A 14,503-nucleotide genomic window follows, 5' to 3' on the forward strand; every position below is an offset into this window, starting at 1 on the left:
ACCAGAGACCTTCCTTACTGGAAGCATATAGAACTAGTCAATGTGCTGTATTGTCAGGCTGGTAAAACATGCATACAAATTTATAAGAAAAAAAAGCTATTATTAAGAATTTCTTTTGCTCTTTTCTCAGTAGTCTATACAACTGATGTTGCGCAAGACAGTGCCACCTTAATTGGGTGTCAAATGGCACTGACTTGGTCAGAGGAAAATCATCAAGAGGGATGACTCCAGGGTTTTCAGGGGTTCCCAAAGTTACAAACTTCTGTGTTTATGGTATTTTCATATGCAGTTTCATAAAGTGAGATGAGTTGCTATTTTGGCATTTCCATTTATTGGATTCTTAGGAGGTGCAAAAACCTTCTGGGTCATGTAATCAACCTCTTTGCTGTCAAAGACACCCACACTATATAATCCCTTCTTTATACTGAGCCTGTGTGCAGAATGAGGGGGAGACCTTTGGCACAGGGAAGGGAGGGCATGTTGGTTTTGGTTTGTTCTTGCTACTTCTGTTGGAAAATTGTTCTGTAATTTCATATCTTGGATGGACACAAGACTTCTAATTTGCAGTCTGTATTACCTTGTGGTCAGTTTGGTCATTTATCTGCATTTTGTCCTGTAGCTCTTTTTCCTCACTGGTTGTTACCCACCTTTTCCATCTCTAGACCTACGAAGAGCAATTCTGCTTAGCTTTAAATTTCCGTACTAAACAAACTGAGCACTTCTATAAGATGTGCTTTCTTTTTCTCTGATCATCATACGCAGCATGGCACAGAAAATCTTATCAGACCTTTATTAATGGTGCTAATATTTTTCTATCTGTAAGTCCTCGCATGTTTTCTTGTCTGTCGTGCTGATGGCTGATAACTGATCTGATCGACTAATAAATCTGATGTTTCAGATGACACTCTTGCAGTTCATGGCAGAAGTTAATGTCAGTAATCCCTAACTGCATAATAGGGTTTATGCATGATGATGTATTTATCATACATTATAGCATATTATACGTTTAATCTTGTTTCTGGTTTTAGGGTTTTCAACATTATCTGTTTCTTACTGCACACAATACACAGCCCCATCCTCTGCATTGACAATCTCCAGATTTCACTTCAGCAGCCTCTTTTATCTTCACATTCCTACCTTTTATGCCAGGATCGTTACTGAGACTACTAAAAGAGATCCTTGTCCCAAAACCAGTGCTTGAGGAACTAAACAGGTAACCTTATCCTAGCTTAATAGTTCCCCTTTCAGCACAATTTCTTAGCCTACTGTAGCGTTCTTCTAATATTCCTTACTCTGTAATAGCGTCTCATATGGCACTAGAGGTAATGTTTTACTGAAATCCAGACAAATTAGTTCTGCATTTCCTTTGCCTAGAAAAATAATGTGCTCTTAAAATGGCAGCCTCTCTGGGCTTGATTTTCCATTGGCACAATCCATGGTGCATTTGAACGTGGGTTTTTTTACTCATTTAATTGTCCTTTCATTCAGAACTTGTTTTCAGACACACATAACACGGAGGTCAAGCTAACAGATGTGTTGTTGCCTGGATCACTCTGTTTCCCTTTCTTCAGTAGAAATATTGTGTTTTCTGTTTTCCAGTCCTGATTTGACAAATTTGTTTACTGGCCTGTGTTATTGGACTTGGGAGTTTTTCATGCCAATTTCTTACTATTCTGGGACATAGTTTGTCTGTCTGCCTGTGTTCAAGTACATTAAAACCTTTGAAGTGAGTTTCCACACCAGTTGCAATAACCAATTTTCACACTTTCCACACACTTTCAGCCATGAGTCACCCTGTCCTGACCTATGTTTTTCATCAGAGTCCTTGTTAAAAACTGAAACCAAGTACTCATTTAGTTTTCAGACCCTTTTTCCTCTTCCAGCTCTTTGCTTCTTGAATAATAATCACAGCCCTTTTCTTTTTATTTATATTCCTTATTTCATTATATATTATGTGTGTTGTTATATATTATTTATATTTTCCTTTGATTTTATATAAAGAATAATTTGCTGTTCAGTTTAATTTGCTTTGTCAGGGCTTGGCTCTTGGGAATTCTCACTTTATCCCGGTGCTTTCTATCTTTCCAGCTGTAGCTTCCTTCACTGAGCAGCACTTTTTCTGATTCCATATCAGGTTTTATAAGCAGTGCTAAAATCTCTCTTCAGAGGTTTTGGGTTTTTTTTTTGGTGCAGGTTTTTGCTGGAGGCTTTATCTAAAAGTTCATTTTCTTTCTTTTTTCATTCTTTTGGGATGCAAATTCTATGCATTTTTGAATCTCACCTTCAAGTAATTTTATGTCTCATCTATATCTAAGTATCTGATGACTTCAGTTTTCCTGACCAAGTAATTTCAATAATGTCTCATTTTGCCCCTATCACATTCAGAACCTCCTTTGAGGCTGCTTATCTGTCTGTGCCACATAAATTTCTAATCCCTCTGACCGGGGTTTCTATCAGTCAAAGTCTTCCATCATGTATTGTATAACTGTAAAAGCTGTTTTTCAGATAATTATTTTATTTGTAGCAGGTTTTGTTTGGCTTTGGCTCTGATGTTAAGGAGCAATTGAACCTAACCATTTCTGTTATCTTGGTTTTGCTTGTAGGAAAGTTATAGTATTTATTTCTGTGAGAGTGGTAGAAAAGTATCTGGTTTTTCCTGCATAGCTACATAGCCTGTAGCAGAATCTCAGCAACTAGTCCTGCTTGTTTTGAACATCTCACTAAAGAGATTTCAATTCAAAACATTTCTGTTTTCTTCACCACCATCTCTCTTATATTTATGTGTTTTCTTTAGCACATGTTTTCTATTTGTGGTTATTTTTCTACCACAGACTAATGTCAAGCGTCCTACAGAGGCTCTAATCCCTCTATTTTGTAGCCCACGTACTTTGTCTTAGCTTATAAACATCTCTGCTTTTTCCACCCACTCATTATCCTGTTTTCGATTTGGATGATAGCTGGGATGATATAACTTACATAACAAATGCTTCTATGAATATTGAACTTTTTATTTCTCTTGATACACATATTCCTAACCCTCTGCTGTTTCTTTACCTTGCTGACTCCTCATCTACCTGACTTATGCTCTTTTCTGTCAAAGCCAGGGATAGGAGTCATCTCTCTGTGCTCCCTACTTCAAGCATCAGCAATGCCAGGTAACATGCCAGAGTTTTCCCGAGTCCTTGAAGGAATCGTTAGTTGAGGTGATCCTTTCTTCTGGACTCCGATGACTGGAAGACCTCCAGAACTTCTTCCAGTTACTGACCTTATCAATGCAGGTCCAGGACACTTGTGAAAGCTAAAGCAGCTACCTTTGTTTATACATGAGCGCCTGATATTCCTGGCGTCTCCATCACTGCCCTCCTGTTGAAGAGGAGAGGCAATTGCATGGAAAGGGTTCTTGGCTTTCTGCAGTATAAGCTGCAGACTACTTAAACCACTGAGAAATTAGGAGTACTTCCTAATTCAGTATCACTGTTGTGAGTTCAATTTTCTGGAAATTTGGTAACTCCCAATATCCAGACTGAGCTTGGCAAATCAGTTAAAGTAGGTTCTTGGAAAGAAAAGTCACTTACTTCTTCAACTTCCCTGTCCTCATCTTACGAGTGAGATGCTACCCATTGACCTCACAGAGTAGTGTGAAGTCTTAGCAAGCCTCATAACAATGCTGAAAATCTGAGGTCTCAAAGTGGAAACATAGCTTGGTAGGTTTTACAGTAAAACAGTTGATTACCAAAATGCACCTGGTTTGGTGTAGCATATCTTACTATGTAATTTTTTTTTTTTTTTCAAGCATGAGAGCGGGGCAGAAAGAATATTCTTTTTTCCTCATGAAAGTCTCAGTTGGCTGCACCCCGTAGGCCTAAAAAGGTTGCATGTATATCTTGGAATGTCTTATTAGCTGAAGCCTTCCTTGTATTTGTGTTTTCTCATTCTGCTTTGACGATTTTACTGTTATCACAAAGGTCTCAACATGCAAACTAGCTAATTAGACCTTATTCTGAACTTAAGTTGTTTTATAGCAGTAATTTAATAATGCCAGTCCTATCAAGCTGCCAGCCTTTCTGGGTACACAGGGTGTTGTTGGTACATATATCATACAATAAACTGAATTTAGCTGCTTAGTACTTACTTGTTATTACTTGTAGTTGGCATATGCCACCAACTACAGGCAGTTCCACATACGTGCACATTCGCATCAGAAACAAAAGACAACAAACACTGATACCATTATATTCTTGCTGACAGCTATTAAATATTCAGCACATGCGTGAATGCTTCTGACATCCACCTAATACTCATTCCACTTTATAAAAAAGAAAATGATTTCTTGCATGTAATTTATCTGAGTCAGTGATGAGTGGAAAGATGCTAAAAGTGCAGTTTCCCATGAAGACAGCTGCCATGTGGATGTGTGGTTCAGAGTCCAGTTGGTGTGTGATGCCTTCAACACTTCCCTCGTTTCCAGTGGAAGATGATACAATTGGCCCCAGCCCATCAGCCCAGCCTATCCAGATCCCACATCATCATGAGCACATTTTGAGCCTCTGTCTTACTGACAGTCCCAACATTGGAAATTCTTTAAGTTAGTTTTCAGGTTGCCATGAAGGAGGAGTAAACCTGCCCCAAATGGTGGCTCAAAACGGAATGGTTTAACACGACGGGCTTGATAGTGAAGAACGTGTTTTCATTCACAGCTACAAATGGATTCTGCTAGTCTTAGGTCTGCATGGCCTCTGAAAATTAGGTCCGGAAAGAAGTTTTATTGCTAGAGAAAGAAGCTTTCTGGATGGGATCAGAGAAGTCTTTTCAAACACCACACCACCCCCCAACTGAGGAAATAAAGTGCTCAGAAGTTTTGCTGGATTCACTTTTATCTGCAGTGGAAATAAGGCTTATGCACTGCAGTAACCCCTGCTTTGAGGCACAGACCTTTCTATAAAATGGAGGCCACCCATTGGAAAGCAGTCATAGGGATTTTTCTCTATTATCTGAGGATAAGTTACTGCTAACATTATCCGAGGTCATTGATCTGGGTCTGCCTCACTGACACACATGATTAGACAGCGGTATTTTTACATGTGGATTTTTAAGAATAAATTCGTGTTCAAGTGGAGCCTTTTTTGTCTGCCAAATTTTAAATTGATTTGTCTTTACCAGTTCATTACAAAGTTATTCTTTATCCCCAAATGCACCTGTTTAAGGATGAAAGATTGCATCTCAATCTTCATGAGGAAATAAACAAATCTGTTTATACTGAACATGGACAAATGATTACAGCTGGTCAGATTATTGCCTCTGAAAAATTTATCTCCAGAACGTCTTTCATTCTTTCTTTCATCCTAAGGAGAAAATCAAAGAAAGGGCTTTGAATTTTTATTAATGATTCATTACTCATAACTGATCAGTGAACAGTTTATGCAAATACACTTTGCAAATTGCTCACTTTAACTATTACTTGGGGTTATATCTGGATATTGCCTTCCCATGAGAAGCAGAGGTGTGAACATTTGGATTATTGATATTTAATCATGGGAGAATAATGCATATCAAATGTTAAACACTCAGACAGATACAGGAATCATTTGCAATACACTTGCTCACGCTGAATTGCACCTTAATGGAGTTCTTGTCAACATTAATAAGTTACAAGTTAAGATCAATGAGTATAAATTGCAAGCTAACTAGCTCATAGTTGAACATATTATTCTTTGAGGCCAGTTAACCAGCAGACCTCGTGTTCCTGAAGACTTAAATGTAATATACCTCAAGGAAATACTCCTTTGCATGGTGGAATTTTAAAGGAAAAGATTATTTACCTTCTCCCCCTCTGCCCCATCAATGCCATGAAACCACATTGGCCTGTTTCGTGAATTTGGAAGCAAACCTTTGGCCAGTGACAAATGCAGTGCAGGGGTTTTTTTGTGCCCAATGACTCTCTTGGTGGGGAAAAAGAAAGTAGCTTTATTATTTTTTGACTTTGGAGGGTCCATGTAGGGGTTGGTGGGGGAGTATGTTATCCCTGAGATACAACTTATTCATCGTTGCGTGATTTAAATGCTTACAGGCAAAGCTCTTGTATAAATACTTTTAAAAAATATATTGTAAACTATTAGATGTAAAAATGATATTAGTAGGAGAAATCTAATTTTATTAAAAAATTGCATACAGCTGAAAGTAAGTGTGGTGCATAGTTGTCAGAAGTGTGATTTTTTTTACTGAAAGGCAGAGCCCTGAGGAGCTGATAATCTGCAAAATCAGAATGTGTCATTCAGACTGATTTGAGTAACAGACTCAAGGATTGCTAATCTTTTGGTGCAAAAGGGGAAGATTTTTCTAGATATAGGTAGTGAGCAAAGTTACCAGTTAGAAGTTCACCAAATTGCACATAAGGGAGAGATGCAGAGGGACATTTGAGAAATAAAAATGGATTGATTTATTCATTCAGTTTTCTCCTCCACAAGTGGCCGTTGTTCAGGCAGCAGATAAGCATTCTCTTTTCATTGTGTGAGAAACAATCATTGCTCATGAACGTGTAGTGTGCCACTAACAGAGGTAAAAAGGAGTTGCTGAAGTGGTGAGAGTAGGTGTCTTATTCAGAGGTCTATAATTTATTACTGCCCTCCTAGCATTTAAATTCTTGGCTTACTGTAGCATACTCCTGTGCAGGCAGTTATGCAAAAGTTAGATTATTATGAAAGCATAGTTTAATGATAGAATACATGCCTGTTACAACAGGCTATCTCCTACTTATACTTACTTGCTTCAGCGGCATTCACCATGTGAAGCAAAGATATTTAATCCAAAGGGAGTGTGTACCTGAGGTTAGTTATCTGAGGATTAGATCCTGTTCCAAAGGTTTTACTAGTAGAGGATCAAAAAGCCTACAGATAAATGCTCGGTCTTGTGTGATGCTGCCTTAAAATTCAGCTGTTGGTGTTAAGGTGACCAGGGTTTCACCCAGTTAAGAAGGTGACTAATACAGACAACTGGCAAATTGCTAAAAGCGAAGAGCATTGTCTGTGGGAAACAAAGCCAGACCAAGGGAATCCTGTCCTCTGGAGAGCCACAAACACCCTGGAAAGGTACCTGAGAACTTTGTCTCAGGAGGAGTTGATAGATGTGCTGAAGAGCAGAACAGGGCCCTAAAGGTTTCATAGACTGGTAATGATGTTTTTTAAGTTAAAGAAAAGCAAAACAAATATAGCTGCTTTTGCAAATGTTGGGTTTTGATGTTGGAAAGCAGTGAGACCAATTAAGATCCATTCTCCTGCTAATATCAGAGATGGCAATTACTAACCTAAGAACACAAATACGACTGAAAACAGCCTGTTCCTACAGCCATAAGCTTGACACTGTATACCCTTGGTGCTATTGTAATTCCAGTTAGAATAAACAAGTAAATGTATGATATGTAAAAACTAAATTTGCCAAGACAGTTGTTTCATGTGGAGGTAATATGGAATATCTCTAAGACGTGAAAAATAGGATCTGAATGAACTACTTTTAAATGCATACCAAGAACCTCTCTGTATTGTTGTACTTTTTAATTAGATGAAAATAAATGAATTGAAAAGATGAAAGGAACTCGTGTAACATCTCACTTCAAAGGGCAGCTCCACTCTTGAGGAGTGTTTGAAAAAAAGAAAAAAGAAAAGAAAAGCAGCTTATTCAAGAAATATGCTTTCTCTGTGGATTTGGTTTCACTCTTACCTGCTTTAGAAACTCAGGAATGACTTCTGCTCATTTGACCTAAATGGAGTCATTACCACAGTGTAGAGGGGAGTGGAAGCTGGCTGACAGTGATGTTCCCCGCTGCGCTCCTTCGTTGCACTTTGCATTGACTCAGCAATGCTCTCAAATGAGCAGGATTATTTTTTGACCTTGTGATGGGATTTTTATCAGAGTTTCGAAGCTCTGGACCGTGCTCTGGGCAGAAATTGCACGTGCTCTGTGTCTGGACTTACTTTGTCTGGGCAAATGAATTGAAAAAAAACCAGCTGAACCACTCATCTGCCTGCTAAGCAAGTCAGCCTTCCCAGAATGCAGAGGCAGGCGCTCCCACCCAAAATACCTAAAAGCCGTGCCTTGTATACTTTCCATACACAGAATAGCTTAGGTATGCAAGATATTTCACCACTTCAGCATTGGCTGATTGGTTTTGAGGGCCCTTTTGTACTCCTGACTTAAGTCAGTGCTGTCCAGCTCCAGGGTATTATTTTTGCCTTCCACCAAATTTTACTCATAAATCTTCTCTTTAAACAAGAGTTGTTTGTTTAGCCCTTAAGAACTTTATTTCCAATCACATCTGTCCAGGCCATGACTCTTGTCATCTTATTTCCGTGTAAAGGTGACCTGGCTGAGGAGAGGACGAATTCAAACTGCCCAAGATGTCACAGTTTCCTTCCTTGTTTCAGTTGCCCTGAAGTGTGGGATGGTGGCTTTAGAAAATAATGTTTGTACGCAGAAACTTAACAGAAGTGTCACAACAACCAGTTGAAAAAGGATTCAAAGAAAGACTAGCCTGTCTCCATCTCTAGGAAGATCCTAAAGGTGGGACCTCTCTCTGTAAGCAATAGTCTTCTCTCATGACTCAAAGGAAAAAGCAGAGGTCTTGTGTGATTTGGAAAAGAAGAGCAGCTCATCAGCTTCATAACTCCTTGATAGATTTAGGCAAGCTGCTCTGGTTTTTATTATGCCATGAGCTGTTTAACCAGTTTGTCGGATAGCAGGTTAATGTGAAGTGCTATCAGCTTTTCACAAACACAATCAGCTAAGCAATTGAGCTCATCCCAGATGTGATTAAGTGGGATCAATTATAATAAGAACTAGATAAGAGAGGTAAGCTTGTTGTTTCTTGGGTTGGTATTCTGCAGTATTAGCCTCTCTAAGTATCCCTTATAAAGGTTTTGCAGCTGATGATGTATTACTTCAGGAAATGGCTTCTAGACCGGCATTCAAATGAACTTCATCCTAAACTGATTATTCTGACACTGGAACTGGAAGTAGGGAAACAATTCATTTGAAGCATCAATTGCATCAAGCAGAAAAGTAGCCATTGAAGTCAATGTTTTGCAATGTAAGGAGCATGTTTGCTCTCAATCTTAAATACACTTAGATATTCTGAGAGCGCGCTCTTTTTGTGTCAAGAGGGGAATAGCTACCTTTCATAGCATCATGTTTTGCAATGTACGAAGTAGAATTGCTGTAGCACTGAAGGCTTAATTTGCTAAATATCAGAATTTATAGATTTGCTAAATATCAGAGTTTATAGATGATTCCTGTAAATTTTTACATGAAATGGAGAATCAGGTGTTCAGTAAATCTGAAGAACATACGTGAGAGTCAAGTGCGCTGAAAGTAGTGTAAATATACATATTATAGGAATAATGAAGTGTTAGTGCTTTCTTTATCAGAAATGGAAAGCTGGTAATGTAGAAATAGAAGGGGCCATATGAACATACAAAATACAAGAGAGGAATGTTGCAAAATAGTCCATATCTAAATTGTAAAAAGAGTGACTTGCCCATATCTTCGAGCAAATATTTTTACCATTACTTTCAATTCTTTCATGGCTTCTGGTTCTTGCAATGGAGCTCCCAGCAGGCAATTTTTTTGTGATTCAGAAAGAATAAATAACACGGGTCTGACAAAACAATGCAGGATGCATATACCGCCACGATTGTGCTGTTCTGGAGCATAATGTTCGACCAAAACCCCACAATTGTGTTTGCTTTCTTTTTTCTGAATGGAAAGAGATTCCTAAGCTCTGGACTATTTCCATAAAAATCTTTAAGATCTTAGAACAGTAACATGGTTCATGCATCTCTTCTATTGCTTAGCAATGGATGTACTGCAGTTGTCTGCTTAGTTAATAATCACATCTACTGCACAGAAATCCAATTTTTGCTTCCCCTTTTACTATAGGTAAGATTTGGAGGCCTTTGAAGATCTAGGCTGGCACCTTTGTTGCCCTTTCAAGTGCTTTTCTATTCTGATAATGATAAGGTTGTTGAGGGTTGTGCAGTCTTCTTGATGGGCTCAGTGCCAGTGTCTCTGATCTGGTCTTTAGTTCCCGGTGTTTTATTTGCTTTGCTGGCCATTGCCAGTAACTGAGCAGGGCAGGTCAATTCACCCTCACAGATCCTTTCTGTAATCTGTCCTTGGCAGCCGTGTCAGACCACTGTGACATTTCCTGCAGCCAGTGCAAATTTTTAATGTTTTTCTGCATTTAATTCCAAAACTACTGTTAGCCTCTGCCTTATCTCTTCTTCCTCCTCCTCCCCCAATTTTTCTGGCTTTTTGTATAGAGTATTGCTTCCCTCAGATACTGGTCCGCAGGTCTCTGTGAAAGCATACCTGATGTTAGGTCTCTTTCAAATCACAAGTGACCACTTTAAATTTCATCACTGACAGCCAGTGAGGTTTCTTCCCTGAAGTTCAGGAGCAACAGACTTTGCTATTAATTGTTACTAGGCAAGATTCAGAAATTCCTTAGAAGGATTCTTTGGCCTATGTTGTGTTGAAATATGTGAGCATGAGTGGTCTCTTTTGGGCCATTCATCCTTGTAGCAGACCACCACTTTTCTCTTACCACTTGGTTTATATTTATTTGCTGCCTCTATCTGTCTTCTTTCATCCCAGCTGAACATATTACCATATATACACAATACTCTTGCATTATTCTTTTGTGTGGAACTTTACCAAATATTTTTGGGAAGCTTTATATGTCCTTCACCTGACAGTGTCACTTGCAGCGTTTAAATTATTTGATAACTATAGAAAAATTAAATGGAATATAAGTAAGAAAAATCACTGTAGAAGTGAGAGCTACTATGCTATTCTATTGAGGTTTATTTTATTAAAGGAAAAGCATTTGAAGTCTGACATTTTTAACCTTTGAGCCTTTTCATAATACATATTTAATTGTGGCACCAAAAGCTTTTTACGTGCATTGTGAAAAATAATATACATCCAGCAAAAAAAAAGTAATGCCCTATTTTCTTGTCTATTATGTGTGGATGTAAAGTCATCTTGCCCAAGAGTGCTTCTATTGTGCTCCGTGTTGTCCAGTGTCCTGGTTTCGGCTGGGGTAGAATTAATTTTCTTCTTAGTAGCCGGTACAGTGTGTTTTGGGTTTAGTGGGAGCATAATGTTGATAACACACTGATGTTTTAGTTGTTGCTAAGTAGCGCTTATCCTAAGTTAAGGAATTTTCATTTTCTCATGGTCTGCCAGCAAGTAGGTGCACAAGAAGCCGGGAGGGAGCATGGCCAGGATAGCTGACCCGAACTACCCAAAGGGATATTCCATATCATAGGACGTCATTCTTAATATATAAACTGGGGGGAGTTGGCCAGGAGGGGTGGATCACTGCTCGGGGACTGGCTGGGCATCGGTCAGCGAGTGCAACTGCATTGTGCATCACTTGTTTTTGTCTTGGGTTTTATTTCTCTCTCTTTTTTTTGTTCTATTCATTTTCATTAGTATTATTAGTATTAGTATTATATTTTATTATTGTTGTTGTTATATTTTAATTTTACTTTCATTATTAAACTGTTCTTATCTCACTTTTCAATGTGGGCATCATCAGACCTTTCTGAGAAACATTCAAGGAACACCAGGTCCCCGGGAAGGTCTCATCCTCATGGTCAGAATTTAATTTTAAACTTGAACCATGAGATTTGGGGTTGTTGCTGGTGGGTTCATTTCCAGCATTAACTGTTACAGTTTTGGAAATAGCTCCCGCCTTCTTAGAGACTTGCTGTGACCCCAGGTTCAGCCTTACATGGTAGTGAGTTCTGTACAGTTTTGACTTCATCAGTTGTCAGCGTTATTCTGCGTTCCCCTTTGTGGTGAAGCAAGCTGAACGATCACTCCTTAAAACTTCTTGTGGGCTGCGGTGCACACAAAGCCTAAATAAAACATGTTTTGATGCTTGATATGGTGTCCCTTCTGCCCCCTCAAAATTCTCTTGGGCACCATTCCCTGAAGACATCCCCACCTTGGAGCTGCACCTTCTCCTTCTGAACTGTGGGAGTGGCTGCAGTAGTTCATCAAATCCGGCATTTTTGTTTCCATTTGGTGTCTCCTTTAAAAGATGTTGGTGGGAGATGCACCTTTTCCCCCACCTTTGTATAGTGCTCATGTTATAGGTCAGTTATTTTTAATTTCCAGGAGGAGCACGTGGAGGGAGATTTATTAGTGATCTTCCTCTTTGCTCCAGATAAGGAAGGTCTCTTCTTGCCTTCTAACTCAACTGTGTTAGATGTAATCATGTTGGAGTGGGGGGGCAAACACAAAGTCTCTACCTGTCTCCTCACCTATTCCTGACATTGTCAGAAGGTCATTTAGGACCTTGTGACATTAGCTCATAAGACATAGCTGTTACCCATTGCTTTAAAAATCCAAAACCCACAAGTAGCCCACGCAGGGGAAAATACAACTTTCTGTGTGCAAGCAACTGTTCATATGAACCTCTATAGCTTTGAAGAATGTTTTTGCTTTACAGGACACCACAAGACTGAAAGATGAGTCCCTAAGGGAAGAGTTCCCACTCTGCAAGTTAGATTCACTGAATATAAAGCAATAACTCAAAATAGATTTAAAGTCTGTACCGTAGCTGCATGATTTGTTTACTGTGCTCATTTATTCCATTCTTTAGGTTTGAAGATGGCACAGTCTCTTTTCTTGATATCATTGCTCTGAAACATGGATTTGAAGTTCTGGAAAAACTCACAGGTCAGTTAACATAACTCTAATACTGAAGAGTGAAGTTCCAGATTTATACTCAGGGCACAAGCCTGATCATATTTTCTATGGCTGTAGCTTAATTTTCCTTTCTAGATTTACTATCCATGTTCATCAGTGTGAAGATCAGACTTCAGTGTCACTGGTTTATTCAGGTCTTATGTATTGAATTATTCCAGCCTTGTTAGGGAAAAAAAAAAAGTATCCACACTGTTCTCCGCAAATACACACACAAAAACGCTGAAGTCCCAAATAAAACTTTGAGCTGATCTTCAAGCCAGAAGCCCTATGTGAAGGGTGACACTCATATGCCTTGTCGACTCCGGGTTAGTCTGCTGCTGGTTTGGCTCAGCACCCCAAATGCACAACCTCTCTGTGATCGCTGCCGTGGCTCCGGGATTCTCCTGAAAGGGGCAGGAGATGTCACCTGGCCAGGGAAGCTTGCACCACTGGCTCTGCAGGAGGCTTGCACGATGTGTGCCAGGTTAACAAAATATGTTCCCGAAATATGTGTTTCATACTCAGGTATGCGCGCGGTTAATGTGCAATGTCTGCACCTCCCTTCTCCGCTACGCTCTTTGATTTCCTATATAAAGGCATAAAGTGCGTCATGATGTAAAAGAGGCCTGAGTCCACAGAGACGCTAACTATGCATTTTTCAGGCTGGTATAATTTCAGCTAGTGTCTGTGGAGGTTTATTGTCAGGATTTATCTGATGGATTCTAGCTGCTTCTTCGTCGCAGAGGAAGACTTTTGCGAGGAGTATTCTGTTAGATGCTTGAGGTCTTGCGCATGTGGAAATCAATAGCAGAGTTTTCATCCACTTCAGCAGGAGTCTGACTGAGCCCCAACAAGTGAGGATACTTTGCTTTATGATGCTCTGCGTGGAGACCAGAGATCAGAAACCAGCCTTTAGTATACGTTCTTGTAGTATAAAATGCTTCTGAAAAATGTGCAATCTTAAACAAACGCATTCCCTTGTAAAGAGGGCTGACTGCTTTGGTTTAATGTGTAGGAGCGTTGCCTGCCATAACAGAGGAGTTGATGATAGCATTTCCTCCGCTGCATTTCTCATCCATCTAAACCTCCTATTGGTACCTATTTCACTAAACAATTGAAAAATCTCTTGATACTAGACTGAGGGGAATACTTAGCCCTGAACCTGAATAAAGTGGATATCAGTGGATGAAAGGGTAGAATAGAGGCATGAATAAATAGTATGTTGAGACCTTTCAGGTGCCAAGAATGCCAAAAATGTGAATGTGGCTTCAAATTTTCACACTTATAATCCTTTTGTAAAAAATAAAAATTTAGGAATATTTCTATTTTCAATTTTAAAATGTATTTTTTCCACAATGCTAAAATGTAGAAAGATAAAGAAAGATGAGAAAAATATAGGCTGAAAGAGTAAACGAGAAGAAAGCTACACTGAGGAGAAATTTGAAAAAATAAATAAAAAATGGTTTTGACAAATATTGGAATTTTAAAGCTTCTGCACTGCTGGTGTAGCCTAGGTACTTTGGTGGTCTCTAGTCAAATTCTGGAGTGCCATCCTGAAAAGCAGAAGTGCCAGCACTGCCTCTTTACATCTACAAGAGATGAGAGTAACTTACAGGAATCCACAGTGGAAGAAGAAATTAAATTCTGTAAAGGATTTTAATCACCACATGATCCAAGAATTTTCCGCAAAGTCAGGCTAGTCCTACACCATTATCCGTGACCCGAGATGAATTAAGCTTGTGTTCCAGATGAG

General features: G+C 39.1%; 1 protein-coding gene across 3 annotated transcripts in view; it reads left to right on the forward strand.

Annotated features, from left to right (window-relative positions):
- The window catches only part of MOCOS (molybdenum cofactor sulfurase), a 351,791-nt gene that overhangs the window by 238,827 nt on the left and 98,461 nt on the right, over nucleotides 1-14,503 (forward strand). For all 3 annotated transcript variants that reach the window (XM_030012223.1, XM_030012222.2, XM_030012225.2), the window contains one exon: nucleotides 12,665-12,741. In XM_030012223.1, coding sequence (XP_029868083.1) covers nucleotides 12,665-12,741 — 77 coding nt within the window. The remainder of the gene's footprint in view (nucleotides 1-12,664; nucleotides 12,742-14,503) is intronic.

Source organism: Aquila chrysaetos, chromosome 4, assembly GCF_900496995.4.
Source record: "Aquila chrysaetos chrysaetos chromosome 4, bAquChr1.4, whole genome shotgun sequence".
Lineage (NCBI taxonomy): Eukaryota > Metazoa > Chordata > Aves > Accipitriformes > Accipitridae > Aquila > Aquila chrysaetos.